Source organism: Monopterus albus, unplaced genomic scaffold (genome assembly GCF_001952655.1).
Source record: "Monopterus albus unplaced genomic scaffold, M_albus_1.0 scaffold14.1, whole genome shotgun sequence".
NCBI classification, from domain to species: domain Eukaryota; kingdom Metazoa; phylum Chordata; class Actinopteri; order Synbranchiformes; family Synbranchidae; genus Monopterus; species Monopterus albus.
This window is the reverse complement of record NW_018127894.1, coordinates 1758408-1776470: the sequence shown is the minus strand read 5'-3', so window position 1 is coordinate 1776470 and position 18063 is coordinate 1758408. Positions and strand designations below refer to the sequence as shown.

The 18063-nt window shown below is 39.5% G+C and overlaps 1 protein-coding gene and 1 long non-coding RNA gene across 2 annotated transcripts in view; one reads left to right on the top strand and one right to left on the bottom strand.

The window, feature by feature from the left end:
• Positions 1-1999: 1999 nt before the first annotated feature.
• On the top strand, positions 2000-6445 carry LOC109955365 (pancreatic alpha-amylase-like). Its single transcript, XM_020591468.1, has 9 exons — positions 2000-2195; positions 2687-2833; positions 3256-3453; positions 3782-4012; positions 4872-5005; positions 5253-5475; positions 5570-5691; positions 5888-6013; positions 6211-6445. Exons 1-9 carry the CDS (start codon positions 2004-2006, stop codon positions 6398-6400), a joined length of 1563 nt encoding a protein of 520 aa, XP_020447124.1. The 5' UTR covers positions 2000-2003; the 3' UTR covers positions 6401-6445.
• Positions 6326-18063, bottom strand: part of LOC109955367 (uncharacterized) — a 153489-nt gene continuing 141751 nt past the window's right edge. Inside the window, exons 4-5 of the long non-coding RNA XR_002274256.1 lie at positions 7919-8060; positions 6326-6407 (exon numbers count right to left, since the gene is read on the bottom strand). This is a non-coding gene — a long non-coding RNA (uncharacterized LOC109955367). The remainder of the gene's footprint in view (positions 6408-7918; positions 8061-18063) is intronic.

Genomic DNA, 18063 nt, shown 5'->3' with positions numbered 1-18063 from the left:
GCAGGTGAAAGAAGGCAGATCTAGAGACTTGGTTTATGTGTGATTTAAAGGACATATTCTGATCAAAGATGACTCCAAGGTTCCTCACAGTAGTACTGGAGGCAAGAGCTATGCCATCTAAAGTAACTATATGATTAGACAGCAGATTTCTAAGGTTTTTAAGGCCCAAGCACAATAACTTCTCTTTTGTCAGAGTTTAGAAGTAAGAAGTTGCAGGTCATCCCGGCCTTTATGTCTTTAAGACATGCTTTTGGGCTTGCTAAATAAAGTACGGTGCCATGCCACAGTTAAATTAAATGATTTAATTATAATCTAAGGGTTTCTTTAAAGAGTGCCTCTCTTCTATAAACACAGACTGTGTGTGAATACGTCAGGTCCATAGATCAAGCTTTTTATTGGTTGGTCTAGAAATTTCCAAGCAGTAATAGCATACTTTCAGCTTAAACCTTTCTCAGCAACGAAACACCTGTTACAATTAGGAGGAAGCTGTCATTAACTAAAGTGTTTTCTCAAAGTATCTTTAATCAAGGCCATTAAAGCTGCTAGTGAGCAGGTAGTGGGGCAGGCTCTAGGAAGAAGGCAGTTAATAGCTAGATGAATTCCTTCAGCTCAGCCTAATTTCTGATTAGAAACCTGTTCCATGGAGTCTTTATCTGACGGGTTAGTCTTTACTGCACCACTTTATTGTGAGAACTGAGCTGGACTCCTGTACTGAAGCTGGATAACACCATAAATATATCCTAAGTAGAGTGCTACCAGAAATTACTCAGTTGAGCTGGCATCTTGACCCTTTACCCGCATTACTAAGCAGCAGGTCAGATGAAGCTTCTAATGGGAAAATGCTTGTGTTGTGTCAGGACTGATTTATTTCTACATATTGTATTTGACATTCTACCTTTCTCACTAAAGTGCAGCTGTATTGGTTTTTCTTGATGCAAAGGAGTTAACAACAACATGAGGTTATACAAGGTCCTGGCATGTTTTGTTTAGTGAAAAGATTACAGTAGTTACTGCACTGTATGTAAAACTAACTGCTGCTATGGAGATTTTTAAGGTTTGTTTCCACATTCTGTGAGTGACACACGATACATTTGATAGATATATTTTCATACTTTTGCAAAGAAATCCAAGGAACAGTGTGAATTTTCATATTAAAACAAATTTAGGATCAAACCAGAAAGGGGTGTGAAACAAATGCAGCCTGCTTCTTTCTTGTTAAGACACATTTAACTCACGATTACCATCACTGCTCAAGGTTTAATTGCCAAGTTCATTTCAAGTAACTGCATTACATCATCACTCACGTGTGAATTTAAAACATGGAAAAGTAACTGTTTCTCTGTTTACTTTCCCCCATTACTCTTTTTCCATCAAACCCACCAACAAACAGACAGATATCTTATCAAAAACGCTCACACAGAATTTACCTGCCTCAGCTGATTTATGCTTTGCCTATAAAAGATTTTCATTCCAAATCAAAGGTTAAGCTGCCTGTTACAACATCATCTGGTTAATGAACTGAGTGATCAAACACTGTGGCTGGATGACTCGAAGCCTCTCATGTTGTAGGTGGTAAGAGTTCAAAATACAACATTTATGCCTTCAGATTTTAATCTGTGCAAGAGAAAATTTATTTTAAAAAAGCAAATATGGCTTTATGGTAATGTTTAAGGGCATAAAATGTTTTTGAGGGCTAGTGTTGCTGCTGGGTATGTAGAATGTGATTTTTCTTTTGTTTTTGTTTTATACTAAGCTGTTTCAGTTTTTCAGCTCAGAATTTCTGGGATAAGCCATTATGGACATATAACATTTCTCTGTTTTTTTTTTTTTGTTTTTTTTTGCTCTTTGAAGCTATTTTTCCTTCTGCTTGTTTTGAAAGAATCTGGGAAACCTCGATAAAGAACCACCTGTTTAATGTTCATGCTGATACTATACTTGCTGGTTACTCATTGGTCCAGGAGGGGGGAATATAAAGTATAAATGCAAACAGCGAGCAGCAATGAATGTGGTGTTCCTCCAGAGAAAGCATGAGGTTGTTCATTCTGGTGGCTCTGCTCGGGCTCAGCCGTGCCCAGCACAACCCCCACACCAAGAATGGCAGGACAGCCATTGTCCACCTATTTGAGTGGCGCTGGGCCGACATTGCTGCAGAGTGTGAGCGTTTCTTGGGTCCCAATGGATTTGGTGGAGTTCAGGTATGTGCGGCTGAACACAGGTGTGAACCATATTCTAGTTCTTAGAAAGGAGGATAATCTGTTCTTTTTCTATTTTACAAAAAATCTATAAACAGTAATCAAGCTGCATATTGAGCTGTGTGTAACTGCTACACAGGACAGCAAAACAGCCTGTTTAAAGTTGTACATTACTGAGTAATTGTCCACCACTGATTGTGATTACTTGGTAAGAATAAATAAATAAAGGGGTACAGAATTTTAAAGGAATATTAAAAACAACAGAGACTGAATTTTTAGGATGGATTCTTCTTCCACAGCCATATTATACACTATACAACTGTTTTCATCAGCTGAGAGGTTTGTCTCATGATGATTAAACTGCAAAATCACAGGAGTGTCCCTTTATTAACTACAATATGTATGCTGTAACCTATTTAGCAATGGTCATCCATCTGCAGACGATTCCTGTTAAAAGTAATTATTACTGTAATCCTTTTTCCTGTGTTGCTCAGATCTCCCCTCCAAATGAACACATTATACTGAACAATCCCTGGAGGCCCTGGTGGCAGAGATACCAGCCAATCAGCTACAAGCTGTGCTCCAGATCTGGCACTGAGAACGAGCTGAAAGACATGATCACCAGATGCAACAATGTCGGGGTAAACTACATTACAACAGTGATGGACGATTTTAGTACTGTTGTGTTTTTGCATTTGACAGCACCTCGTAAATCTACAGCCTTTTACAAGACAACAGATTTTAACAAGATACATAACGCTTCATGCTTTTTGCATCATCATCACCCTATTTTAAAACAACATGCACCTGTCATTTTAAAACAAGAAATATTGTATGCAAAGAGAAACAATTTAAGAAATGAATGCCACCGTCTTGAGGAACTATCATTCATACTTTTGTTTAAAGCATAGTATTGAACCACCGACATTATAGTAAACCAATATGGTGCAGTCCTGACATATTTCTACAACTTGAAAATAAACCTATGTGTGAAGAAAACAAGTAGAAATGGTGAGGGATTGATTTGCTGTGTTGGACCTATAATCCTTTATTTTTTCAATAGGTAAATATCTATGTGGACGCCATCATCAACCACATGTGCGGTGCTGGGGGTGGAGAGGGAAACCACTCTTCATGTGGAAGCTGGTTCAATGCTGGCACAAAGGACTTCCCCAGTGTCCCTTATTCCGGCTGGGACTTTAACGACAACAAGTGCAAGACCGCCAGCGGTGAAATTGAGAACTATGGTGATGCCTATCAGGTAATGAATGTCACTCAAGAACACTTTCAGACCTGTGTCCATTTTACATTTCACAGTATTTTTTGGCACCATTCATGATCCATACAACACTGTTTAGTCAGAGATTTCCATAATTACCAACTGTTTGATGTGGTCACACTGAATCCAACTAACTTTGATTTAGTTGGCAGTTGTACAAAACGGAACACTGCCATTTAAATGCTATGGGCAGTCAACCTAAAACTAGCAACAGATGCTATATGTATGAACAGTAGGTAAATGTGTTAAGACTATATTAACAAGAGGAGTTTGGAAACATGAATAATGCTGTGAATATTCACTGCTTCAGGTACGTGACTGTCGTCTAGCTAGTCTGTTGGACCTCGCTCTGGAGAAAGATTATGTCAGGGGCAAGTTGGCTGAATACATGAACGTGCTGATTGACATGGGTGTGGCTGGATTCAGAGTGGATGCCTGCAAGCACATGTGGCCCGGCGACATGACCGTTGTTTTCGGTTGTTTGCACAACCTTAACACCAGATGGTTCCCCGATGGCTCCAAACCCTTCATCTACCAGGAGGTAGGTTTTAACATGTTTTTTTTTTTTACTTTATTTTCATACAGGAATGGTTGTTTATCTCAAAAAGGCAGGAAAAAATATCACCTGGTAAACAAACCATTCACTTCCATTTAAATACTTATAGTATACTGTAGCATTAATAAATATGGCTGCCTCATGGTCCCCTTTTCCTCACTGTTTTAAATTCAGATTTGACGTATAGAATACTTTTGTACATCAGAAACTTCAAAAAGCATGTTTTCATTTAATCATTATAGACATCGGCCTAAACAAAGTATAGACCGATGGGCAAAAATGGCAATTTTATCAATTCTGAATTAAATTTATGACTTTCTGATGAGACACACACAAAAACTTGCAGTCAGTGAACAGAAACTGCTGATAAAAAAAAGTTATTTGCATTCATGGCTCAGCTGTAATCTGTGCATGCAAGCATGTGATTGGATGAGTAACTGCCCATGTGTCCAATATTTATGACTGATAATACAAAGCAGCAGTCAGCAGAGCCATGGGAAAATGAGCACAGGAATCAAGATGACAAACACAAGCACTCTAGGAGCAGATGTTTCTATAAAAGTTACTGAATTATTTTGTGTTGACAAGCACCTGAACAGCACATCTGATACAATGCTATAAGGTACTCAATGTCAGTAATTTAAAAAATCCAGAGATAATAAGCTGGAGAAAAAAAGCCTGTGATATCAAAAATAATGTGCTGTCTTCACTAAAAAGCTTGAAAGCTTATTTGTTGTAGTCGTTTTATATCAATTCTCAAATCACAGACACGGTGCCATTAATCCAAACCATTCCTACTTTATATAGCATCAAGGATATGAATTATGTTATGTTTTCCCTCCAGGTTATTGATATGGGAGGTGAGTCCATCACAGCTAAAGAGTACTTCCATCTGGGAAGAGTGACTGAGTTCAAGTATGGTGCCAAACTGGGAACTGTCTTCAGGAAATGGAACGGTGAGAAGCTGTGTTACACCAGGTATGTGTGTTTCTGCTGGTGTCATACACAAAATGATACATTAGAAGAGGTTATTTTAAATATGACATAGGTACAATCCCATTTGCTGCATATATCGATGGACTTACTAGCTAAGGTTTATAATAAAATGTTTGGCATAATCATTCATAAATTCTCATTGACTAGAACTGGTGCATTTTAGAGCTTTTGAATTAAATACTTTAGGTAATATTTAGTTAATTCCTCATTAGAAAAATTTTGTGTCCAGGAGCTGGGGAGAGGGATGGGGTTTCATGCCCGACGGTAACGCACTCGTCTTCATTGACAACCACGACAACCAGAGAGGCCACGGTGCTGGTGGTGCATCTATCCTTACCTTCTGGGACCCCAGGCTGTACAAAATGGCTGTTGGCTACATGCTGGCCCACCCTTACGGTGTAGCCAGGGTGATGTCTAGCTTCCGCTGGAACCGTCACTTTGTGAATGGAAAGGTATATTCTCTGTTAGGAGGGAATAATGTTACCATGCAACATATTGAATGCATTTTTTTTTAAATAAATCCACTTATTCATCATTACCTTGTAGGATGAAAATGATTGGCTGGGTCCTCCCAGCAATGCTGATGGATCCACTAAGCCAGTTCCCATCAACCCTGACCAGACGTGTGGAGACGGATGGGTGTGCGAGCACAGATGGCGTCAGATCAAGTTAAGACCACAGAAAACAAGAGACAGCACACTTCTGACCTTACACACAAAATATTGTTCACTTCTGCTTGGTCTAATGTGTAAATTATTATTATTATAAATAGATCAAATGTACTATAGTATAAAATCTACCTTCACAATCATTAGGTTGCAAGAAAGTCAAGTCAATCGATATTTTCCATTGTATCTTGTTTAGGAACATGGCCATCTTCCGTAACGTGGTCAATGGACAACCTCACTCCAACTGGTGGGACAATCAGAACAACCAAGTTGCTTTTGGACGTGGTGATCGTGGCTTCATCGTCTTTAACAATGATGACTGGTAAGGGGTAGTTAGTTACTACTCAAACTGGTACTGACGAAACACAAAGTCCACCATTTATAGCCAGATGTAAAATGTAAAGGACAGGAGGCAGATGGATGTCAGAAAGCAAGAAGGAAAAACCCTTACAAATCACAGGTTCACTATGACACTGTGGTGGCTTTTAAAAACAATATGCACCTTTGCCTCATCTTCAGGGACCTGAATGTGACCCTGAACACTGGCATGCCTGGTGGCACCTACTGTGATGTCATTTCTGGCCAGAAGGAAGGAAACAGGTGCACTGGGAAGCAGATCCAAGTGGACAACGATGGCCGTGCCCACTTCAGTATCAGCAACAAAGATGAGGACCCTTTTGTTGCTATTCATGCGGAGTCCAAGCTGTAAACATACCCTGCACAACAGAAAATAAATCTTATTTTTCAGCCTGAATGATGAACTTGATTTTTACTGATACATAAAAAAACATTTTTTTGTGAAATATTATATGCTGTCATTGACCTTTAGTTTACTTTAACTAATACTTCTAGATATAATTTTAGAAGAGCATGCACTTTTGCATCTATGACCAAAGCAAGCAGTGATGTAATTTCATTCATGACATCACTGCAGGTGAAAAGATATTTTTCTAACATAACCTGCAACCACACAAAATGACCTATCTCTTGTGTTTGGCAGTAATGATAGGTAGTGAGTTATTTAGCCTGACATGCAAATGTTTTTTTGTTAAGGCAGGCATACACACAGTTCACTCATTTCTTAAAGTTTTGATCTTGTGTTTTTGGTTTTGTAAAGGCTAAAAAAAAAAAGAAGATAACTTCAAAACTCTTTATATACCTTCATTAGAAACCCGTGCAGAGCTCTTCAACATGTGGAGAAATCCAACGTTTGACTTCTATTCCTAACAGAGCTATGATTGGACAATGATAGGGCTGGGATTTAGTGAATAGTCAGCTTATGTATAAATGACAGTACAATTATTTCATGTTTTAATGAGAGTTTTCTAAATTGCTATCCAATAGCTGTTTTCTCAGACAGCTACAAGGTCAGCGAGTCTTCTGAACAAGATCTGTGAGGCTTGCAAATGTACTCCTCCTCCACTGGGATGACTCCTTGCCATCACTTTGCAACCACTTCAGTTTCACCTGAGTGCTGCGCTGGCATCCCTCATTAGGACAGCATAGGGCCCCAGAGGGCCAATGAGCCAACTCTCTGTCCTTACTTCCTTCCTCTCTCTGCCCATCTTCCTGTCCCGTCACCTTCACTTTCTCCCCATCTCCACCTTCCCAGCCCACCTACTGAGTCACTATCAGCAGCTCTGGACCACTGACACTGGAGTGCCAGCCACCAGAGGTGAGACAGCAAAGGTGATGCCTGCCAGAACATTCAGCTCAGTTGTCATGGCAACGTGACCCACAAGCAGAGAAAACCTGGGAAATTCTTTAATGCCTCATAGAAAGCTCAAGACAGAGCAACGAATGAAAACAAGAGTCTTGTTTACTCAATGAGGATGGTGTAAACACTATCGGGACATTTCATTTGCAATGGGTGTCCTCACAATACCCACAGGAAAGTAAGCTGCTTTAGATTGTCAGTCAAATCATAAAGCAATGATAACACATACAGTAGGTCATACTGTACAGCGGCATTCTCTTGAGTCCTAAAAGTGTTTTATGTGTTGAAATCTCGTGAAGCCGTGAATTGCTGTAATTTGACACACTACACGGCAGGTGATGAATCTTTGTTCACAAAATGTGTGAGAAGAAAGTCAGCGTGAGAGAGAGAGTACAGCAGAAGGACAGAAGGAGACCTTAACTTAACATTGGACTGGCCTTAACATACTGCAACTGCTAAATTATTGACCCCCTCGCCATCTTTTGGTCCGGCAGCTGTGAGGGCCTGTACCTTCCGATTAGCTGCAGAGATGTCAGTGTAGCAGAGCAGGGTCTTTGGTCCTGTCATCCCCACTGATGCTTTGTGACATGGTTGTCAGCGGTGTCCCCATCCTGTTTCATATTTCATATGGTGCACCAGACCTGCCTGTCAACTAAGGAAAAAGACAGTCATCAACTTAAAGAAGATTTTTTTTTTTTTTAATCTATTCCGCTCTCTGTCTAGCTATTCTGAGAAAGTAAAACAGGAGGCGCAGGTGGGGCTGCATTGTCTTAAGGACAAGGACCAGGGATTTATTCAACACTGTCAATTACAGCATGATAAATTCATTCCCAAACCTAAATAGCAACCTTGCTGTCTGAACATAATTTGAACAAAAAACATTGAACTGGCTTTACTACTCTTGATGATCATGGCTGTTTGAGTGCTGATGTTTTTGTTGATGCCTACCTACTGCAACAATCATGAATTCTTATTATATTATGATTCTTTTGAGCACCTTCCTGCCTGAGGAATATTCAACTTCCTATCACATGGGGGCAGTATTGAAGCAAGAACTGGGAAGCCCGGGCTTTTCCAAAAACAAGATTGAAAATGTCCATGAGACATTTTGCTCCCTGTGAAATGTATTTATTAACTGCTTGAAATTCAATGCAAAATTATTCAAGACATGAAAAGAATTTATGATTGATACTAAATTCTAAAAATTGAGCATGAATTATATATATTGTCAATGACAGTATAAAAGAGGTGAATGATGGATGACCATATTGCTCATACAAACTTAATACAGGCAAAACTGCATAATGTTGGGCTGTCAGTGTTTGCTCCCAGCTGATACTGATTCTGCATCAGTATTCATAAATGTACTTAGTTCACTGTTTGTATCCGTATAATATTAACATCAAATTGTTCAACTGATCATTCTGACAGAGACCTCAGTGCAAAGAGGTATTGATCCAGAGCTCTGGGGAGAATCTTCATCCATTTTCTGGTCACCGGCAAGTCCGATAGCTGTCACTCCATGTGTCTGTGTAGTGGCTCGTTCACCATGGCAACATGCTATGGCAACTTGTACATCTACAAATAGGTGGCCTTTAAGTTCTTTGAGAAATTGTGAGTTATGACACTGCATGTGCACTTTAAGCAATCTAATTTGGATGAAAGTGGAAAAAAATTTGACTTCCTAAGTCTTCAAGAAAAATGGAGCCATTTGTTTATATATAAATGACGTAAAATGCTATTTTATTTATAATCCACAATGAAAATATTGTGATATTCTTTTAACAGACAATAGCATAGTTCAGCACCATGGAGAAAATGCTGTGAATTCTTTTTTTTTTTTTTTTTTTAACTTACTTTGACTATTTAGTGTTACAACAGCTTTATTATCCACAGTGGATTTTTTTTTCTGTGTGCAAGGTACCACATGGTATGCGGTATTGTTGATAGCTGTTCTGTGAAAACATGGTAAAAGCTCCTGAGAAGAATAACATTCAGTTATCCAAAGTATTAGAACAAGCACTGTGGAGATGCCACGTTTTCTGAAAGGTAAGAATGCGATTAATTTATTGTTTTCATTTTATTTTAGCCGGTCTTTGGAACATGTGCCTGCTTATGCACCTTAACTGGATATAATTTATGCTCTTTTGTAGTAGAGATACCTGTATTTATTGTTTTAACAATGTCTTTAATCTGCCTGTTTTTCCAGGTCTCTCTAACAAGAGACATTCTAATCACAATGAGACTCTTACGAGGTTAAATAAAGAAAACAGAAAAAGAAACTGATGATGTAATTGTTAGTTTGGATGTAAAATTATGGGAATAATGAATTATAAGAGATTATTTTAAGGTGTCTCATGTTAGTCAATTACATATTTTTCATTCACTTTATAGGTCTCTCCTCCATATCAGTATTTCTATTCTGCAAATTGTGTATGGCCAACCTATCCCCAAAGAAACTTCACTGCTGCTTTCTCAGATTTTACCAGTACAGTTTGTCCTACACACCTCCACAAAACATGATAATAACAATCTATTCACATACAGTATAGTATTATCATCTAGTCAAACTAGTCCAATCATTCTAGTCAGAGCAGACTCACCTTCCCCATGAAGAACACTGGGCAATTTAATCCTCTGACAGAGAATAAAAATTGCATGAAAGTACAACCCCAAATCAGAAAAAGTTGGGACGTATGTATAATCAAAATTAAAACAAAAAATAGTGATGTGTAAATCATCTGTGCATTATTTGATGTGATACCTCATCAGCTTTATTCTTCATTCAAAATAAATGGTAATTTCAACTCCGATGCCTGCAACACACTCCAAAAAAAGTCGGAATGGCTGCATTTCAGGGCCAGTAATGAGATAAAACAATGGATTTATGATTCCATTTGAAACAGATGATGTCAACAGGTGCCTGCATCATGATTTGGTACAAAAGTGGCATCCAGAACAGGCCTAGCCCTTTAGGAACAAAGATAGACCAAAGACAAAAAGGACCATCCAGACTGTAACTGGCAACAAGTCCAAAAGCCAGGGTCTGTCATGGTCTGGGGTTGTGCCAGTGCCCTTGGCAAAGGTGATTTACACTTGTGTGTTGGCACCATTAATGCTGAAGAATACATAGAGATTTTGGAGCAACATACAGTATGCTGCCTTCAAGATGCCATCTTTTCCAGGGACGTCCATGCATATTTCAACAAGACATTGTAAAAGCTCATAGTGCCACATTAACAAAGCCTGGCTGTGGTGGAAAGTGCTGGACTGGCCTGCCCGCAGTCCTGACCTGTCCCCAGTAGAGAATATGTGGCTCATTTTGAAACGCAAATTCTGTCAACGAAGACCCGAACATGTCTACAACTTGTTTGCACTTAAACGTCTTTTCAGTGTTGTGAAAAGGAATGGCAACTTCAAACCGCGGTAAAACCTTTACTGTCACAACTTTTTTTGGATTGTGTTGCAGGCATCAGAATTGAACTGAGTGTTTATTTTGAACAAAGAATAAAATTGATGAAGTATTACATCAAATAATGTGCTGCTGTATTGTTTTTAATGTAATACAGGACACAAATGATTTACAAATCACTATTTTTAGTTTTAATTTTGATTTTACATACCGTCTCAACTTTTTCTCATTTGGGGTTGTAAGCTGATAGACTAGTACACTGGTTTGTGTCACAGTTACCCTTTTCCAACACCTTTACTGTCCTTGCAGTGAGCTTATTCACACCCCCCACCGACAGATTATACAGCAGCACACAGAGCAATGAGAAGGTTGGCCTTTTGCATCCACCTACATTTCTCTACTTTAGTCTTTAATGATATCATTGCCTGGCCAAGTCATCTTTCATTGCTGACACCCCACAGGGTGGCCAATATTTAGTTTATGGTGTGTACTGTATACCTGTGTGTGGACTGTAGCCTGGGCATCTTAAATGTAGTGTGACAAGCCCCTACTTAGCCCTGAATCTCATACCCAAACTCTAATATGAAGCCAAAACACCACCATGTGAAACGAGGGCCCAGCATAACTTTGAAATAATTGAGACAAACTCATTCAGTCGCGGCTCATTTAATATAATGAGCAAAGTGAGCTGTTCAATTTGCATACTGATAAGATGCCACCATCAGATTACATAGCCCCCTCCCATAGATATTCACTGTGGATATTACATTTAATCAGAGCACGGATTTACTTTACAAACACACTCAGAGACATGCAAGCTAAGCCTTTCGGTTAGACCACTGCCAGGTCTTAATCACCTCAAAGACAAACTGGGCAATGGGTCAACAGTTTCCTAGGTCATGCCGCCAATAGAAGTGTCTTACAGTAGATAAAGGTTTTAACACCCTGATCAACACGATTGTAAACACAATGCACATTTGGTCTTTAAGAATTTGTTCCTAAAAATAAAAAAAATAGAGAGAGAGAGAGAGAGAGAGAGAGAGAGTGAAAACCCTCTCTATTTCAGCAGCATTTATATTTCATGTGTTAGCTTTGGGATCTTATGTGATTACCCCTTTCAGCTATCACCCTTGTAGTTTCTTTATTGATCCCTTTTATTGCTGTGGAAGTCCCATGCTGCTTAGGTTTGCTCCCTTACATCCTCTACCCATTTCAGCAGATTTCCAATTGCACAGGTCTCTCCCTGGATGTTTGTATTGCACATGATAGTATAGCTGAGACGAAAACAACGAGGGCAGCAGCACTGGGTGGTTTAAATCACATGTTTGTGCAGTGGCTGGAGGAATTGGACCAGGGATGCAGCCCATGGCCTGGTTCCAGAGCCTACAGGCCTGTAGAGCGGCACTTTCTGAAGGCGAGCAGATGGTGACATGAATAGTGCAGCAGATCCTGTCCACCCTTGCCCATTACCTTGCGTGCAGCACATTACGTCTACAAACGTGTCTCATAATTGATGTGCTGGAATGGCCCAATTATCCTTGAATTTTGTTGAGTGGCAAAATCATCAAGGTCATTAGTGCTATTCTGGAACAGTGAAGGGTAGTGATATGGGTCTGGGACTTCTTCAAGAGAAGTGGACTTCTTGAAACTTAACAATATACATGCAGGATTTTTCTGTCTGTGTGTATGTAAGCCGTATCTATAGCACTGGTGTAAAACATCGGTATTATGCATTATTTACCTGGCCATGGCTATATACAAATTCTAGTAGTAGCAAATAGATTTTATTTAATATCTCATTAGGGATGCAGCTTTACACGACATTTTGCCTTTATATATCAACACTTATCATTTGTGCAAGTGATTCAAAAACACTTTTCCCACCCAATTCCCTATCTGTCTGCCAGATGTTCAGGTGGGGGGGGGGGACCTTAATTATACATGGCAGCTTTGAGCAACACATAGCATTAAACTTGCATGGCTTGGTTTAGACAGAATATGTCAAAACGTGTTTTGCGACCCAGCCAGCTTGGTGCTCTGTCACCGTATTCCCAGTTTAATTTATGAAAACATAAAATCTAGCAGTTTTCAGTTAAAATCACATCGAGAAGATGAACACGTTTCTAAAATCGATGCTTACACAGTACTTCTGCATCAGTTTTTGACAGTCAGCCCAACTGACAGGCAGTTTACAACAACTGTCTTTGCTGCCCACATCCATCTCTAATGTATGCACTGCACATGTTCACAGAAAAAGTTTAATGATCTGAAGAAAATTTTGCCATCTGTTAATGTCTCGGAAAATGCTAATGATAATTTAGAGAATATAAGTCATCTTTATTTAAAAAAAAACACTGGAAGTGCAAGGATTTATATTACAAAAAAAAAAAGTAACAAAATATTACCCTGGTTATATGACCATAAATTATAAATATGTGTTTCCTGGCATGTTTCATATAGGTATATACAGTAGGTGACAACGTGTACATTTGATTCAGTTAATAACGATGGCTGACTGGTCTAACTAATTGAATACTGCATTTAAACTGAAATATCTCAAAAACTATTGGTTGGATTACCATGAAGTCTTCCACAGACTTTCCTAGTTCCCAGAATATAAAGCCAACATGTTAATTAGTCAGTTACAGAGGAGTAGGTCAATTTTGTTGCTGTTGGCCAGAACTAAACTCTTTTATGCCAAGTTCTTACGCTAAGCTAACAGTACTGTAGGTTCATATTTACCTTAAAGAGGTAGTGGTATCAGTCTTCTCATCTTAGTCATCTAACTTCTCTGCAATAAAGCATGTTTATTCCCAAAACGCTGAACTACAGCTGGGTGACGGATTAAAGGAAAACTCAACATAGTGTCTTAGTAAAGTGTTGGTTGACCACATGCCATCAGAATAGCTTTATTGCTCTATAGCATCTGTTCTACAAGTCTCCAAAACTCTATTAAAAGGAGTTTCTTCAAAAGTCGATCCCTCATTTGGTGTTTTGATGATAGTGTAGAGTGTTGTGGGTCCCAAATCTATAAGTCTTCAGCTGACCTGACATCTGGTGACTGTGAAGGCCATAGTTTATGATTCTGATCATTTTCATAGTGACCCCTCGTGCCCTATAGAAAGTGGCATTGTTATCCTGAAAGAGACCACTCATTTACTCAGGTTTTTCCTTTAATTTGTCATCAGCCGTATTGAACATCAGATTCACACCCTACTTCACCTTCTGGGTTTAATTCAAAGTACAATCTCATGTCTCCATTATGTTGTTTGCTTTCTTTGACTTTCTATTTATAAGGCGCAGCATGTTGTGTCTATTAGTTACCATATTTGTTATGACTGCTGTTTACTGGAAGAATGTCCTTTGTGTACTATAATACTTGACATAAAAATTGAATAAGGAAGCTCCTGCCAGCTGTAAAAAATGTGACAAATCATATGTACTTCATTATAAGATGTTACTAACCTGCCACTCACTACCAAACAATGACCAGACGATGGGCTTAAGACATGATGTAACCCAATGGAAGATGTCAGATTTCCCAGGGATGTTCATGAGTTTTTCTGGATTTAAATCTGCACAAAGGGAAAACAACAACAACTAACCAACCTCTCCAAGGTGAAACAAGTGTTATTTTATTTATGCCCTACTCATCTCCCACCCTCCCCCCTCCTCCTTCTTTGTCTATTCTCCCTGGGGAGCCAGGCCACTGTGCCCCAGAAAACTGACATGCTAAGGCTGAGGGGAGCGAGAGCAATGGGGGGAGATAGGCAGCTTCGTGGTCACCCAGATAGAGCCGGGCCTGAACACATGCAGCAGTTCTCCTCCGTTGCACCAACACACACTTTCCCTGAGTGCTCGCTTGACCTTCAGAGACAGCGAGAGGGTTTGGTGGGCAGGTAAGAAAAAAAAAAATCTTTTATTTGTTAGATAAAGGTGTGGAAAAAGTTGGTTTGAAGTTCATTCATATGGTGACTGAAATGGTCTGTAGCTTATGTTGCCTTTCATATCTTTTGTGATTTAAAAGTGAAGGTAAATAAAGTATGTCATTTTTAAACAATTATTCAAAATACGTTTGGGGTAAGTGAGTGACGGGTCTTTTGTTCCCCTCTTTCTGATAGCTGCTCCCCTCTCAGCCAAAGACAGATTGGCTGAGAGCAAGACTGACATGTCAACGACAGCTGCCCAGCAAACTTACCCCAGTAGGTCAATGCACCCTGACAGCTAGCTGACACCCCAATTTCCTGATGAGCTGCCGGCTGCGCTCTGTCTTTTAAGGAAAGCTTAAGACATCTTTTCCACCACCCTCCCATTCCTCCTGCTTAATTTCTTTCCATCACTTGTCATCTGATTATGCGGTTGTTCACTTTGTTGTGTCAGCAGATGGAGAGGAGGTTAATGACTAGGGACTGAGCGTGCTTCACGTTCAGCCCCCAGTCACACCCGCGTCACAGGACCTGAAACGTCTGCCTGTGTATTGGATTAAAAGGAGAAGGGATGGAGCGACTGCTAAATGTGCATTTAAAATCACTCTATTCATACATGATGTCTGCATCTTCTTTCCGTTCAGAACACTGAGTGATTATACATGAAATTTGTCTCTGCTGGTTTACATATTATTACTCAATCTTACATTGTAGGGCATCTTCTGCCCTCACTCTGCTTATAGGCACACAGCTACTGCAGTGAGCTAAACACACTTCCATTAACAGTTGAAGGCAGCTGTTATTACTGAAAGCAGTTGTGAAACTGTGAAAACAACACTGGACAATAAACTCAGTCATAGTATTTTTAAATCAGGAAAACATAAAATACCATGAATAACAGTTGGACCAAAGATACAGTGAAAAATAACTTTTAAAAGGTTCTTTAAAATTTTTTTCTCCTCATATATGATCAATCTAAACCCCAATGAGAGTATGCCAAAATTATGTATGTTTTATGTGTAAATACACCATTAGCTGCTGTTTAAACTGCTGTGTCTATGTTTGCCATTGTCTGATGTCTTTTCCTCATCTAAATTCAAATGTAATTTGCTTAAATGAAAAAATTAGATCAAGTGAATTAATTTTAACAATAACCTTCTTTTCTGCAATAATGTGTGACTGGAATTTCCACCAGAACAGCTCCCCCTGAAGATTATTTAAGCAAGTGTATTAACCCCAGGATAACTAGATAACAGTCACCATATATGGCCAAGTGTCATGTAATAGACCCTGTCCCTCATCTATAATGAGAAATATCACCCCTCTGTTAGACATGATTTAATAAGTCAACTTAATAGTCTTTTTCCACCCCGAGATTTGGATCTGATTATAAACATGCTACCCTGAACACACAAACACTTCTGGGCCTTCTTTGCCTTCCCGAGACTGAATTCACTTCATGCTGTATAATGAGAGTCGATATGGGGTCCATATGGTTACAGCAGGGTTGGGTAGGAGCGAAGATGCGGAGACAGGAAGGGGGTAATGCATGTTTTAATGAGATGTAGCACACCTGCACTCCAGAGATCTGTGAAGACTGCTCACTAGAGCCTAGAGAGGTATAAGATTTCAACAAAGTGCAAAAGGAAAGTCTTCCAGTGCCTAAATGCTGCACTGACTTCAACAACAACTGTATTAAATGCATTAACCTGGCTGATTTCGACAAGACTCCTAATTTACTGCCCTACCCGAGCTTACCTGTACTGACAATGAGCAACAAACGCTAATCAGGTATTACTTCTAATTCTTTTTAGCATGTGTTTGATGCTCATTTGGCTCTTTGTAGGTAGCCTTACAGATTGGATATGGCCCCAAGTGGATTGTGACTCACAGCATCTGTGACTCAGCTCATGTTATCCCTCTCTGTAGCAGCTTGTTGGGCATTTGCCCGCCTCATGGCTGAGTCTGAGCGATTCATTTCTGCCATGTGCTCGCAGCTTGGCGTAGCTGCCTTAGCAGCGTCTCTGTCACATGACAGTGATGTGATTGTGAGGCTGAGCCAGTGGTGATGACAGCCAGATTTCAGCTACTGTAGAGACCGGCAAGGGATGCTGCACAACAATTCACGTGGAAGTTCAATCTGTAACTGTGAGTAATCTTTGTCTGCTCATAGGGAATAATTCATTCAATCTATAGTGACAAGTGCATGCACACACGCACACCTCCACACACTATTGTTGTTTTCACTTTGACGCCTTGAAGAAAAAGGACCAAAATTCCCCTGTGTCATGGCCACCAGTGCACAATACATTAACTGTAGCAGCATTTATTACCATTCAACACAGCTCTATGATTTCACATTGCAGCCTGACTGAACTAAATGACTGTGGACTGACTGGGAAATAGCCGCCCAAGGTCAAACTAAGACAAACAGCATGCTGCCCTCAGCTAGAGGGGGACCGAGTCAACTGATCTTGCACAAGAAGACCACACCAAGACCACCAGGGGCCTATTAGGGACTACAGATTGTAGGGCCTTGTCATGTATTCACTCTATTTATGCCTCTCAGCTGTCTTTTAAATAATGCATCTCTGTTTAAACAGAGTCCTGCTTTTTTAAACGCAGCACCTGGCACGCTTTTGTATTCCACAGTTTGCTCCCTCCCGGGGCACAGATTTTTATAAAGCTTTGTGAGGGGGCTTTGGTTTGGAGATGTGAGGAGAGAATATGACTGAACTGGGAGCTGCTGCATGACAATGATGTTAGTTGGAGAAATGGTTGGTTTGTATTGTGTAGTCGTTGGAACGTGCAATGCATAATGAAATAGGAGAGGGGATGTTAGAGAAATAAAAGCACTGCAATCAAATCATTATTCAGTGAGAATTTCTGTCATTCTAAATATAGCAAATCAATATATTTGAGTAATTTTCACACATTCTATAAGGATGGAAGATATCTTTTGGTTACATTATTAAATGTATAAATACTGTCCGGTTATTAATGATCTTACATTGTATCATTTTCACAACAGGAAATACAGCATTAATGTACTTGAGACTATTTTTACCACCAGGACAGAAAAGGTTTGTATGTGAATGTGTGTGTGTGTGTGTGTGTGTGTGTGTGTGTGTGTGTGTGTGTCTCTTAAAAATTTTGTTTTTAGTGAAAGTGCATGATTATAATTCATTGCACGTTCATGTACATTTCTTGTTTGCGAGCATTCTCATTTGGCTATTTTCCAGTCTTAAAGTTTACTACGTGTTGCAGATCTGAGTTCAAATGTGTGCAGCTAATGAAGCCTCTCAAAGGCCTATTAG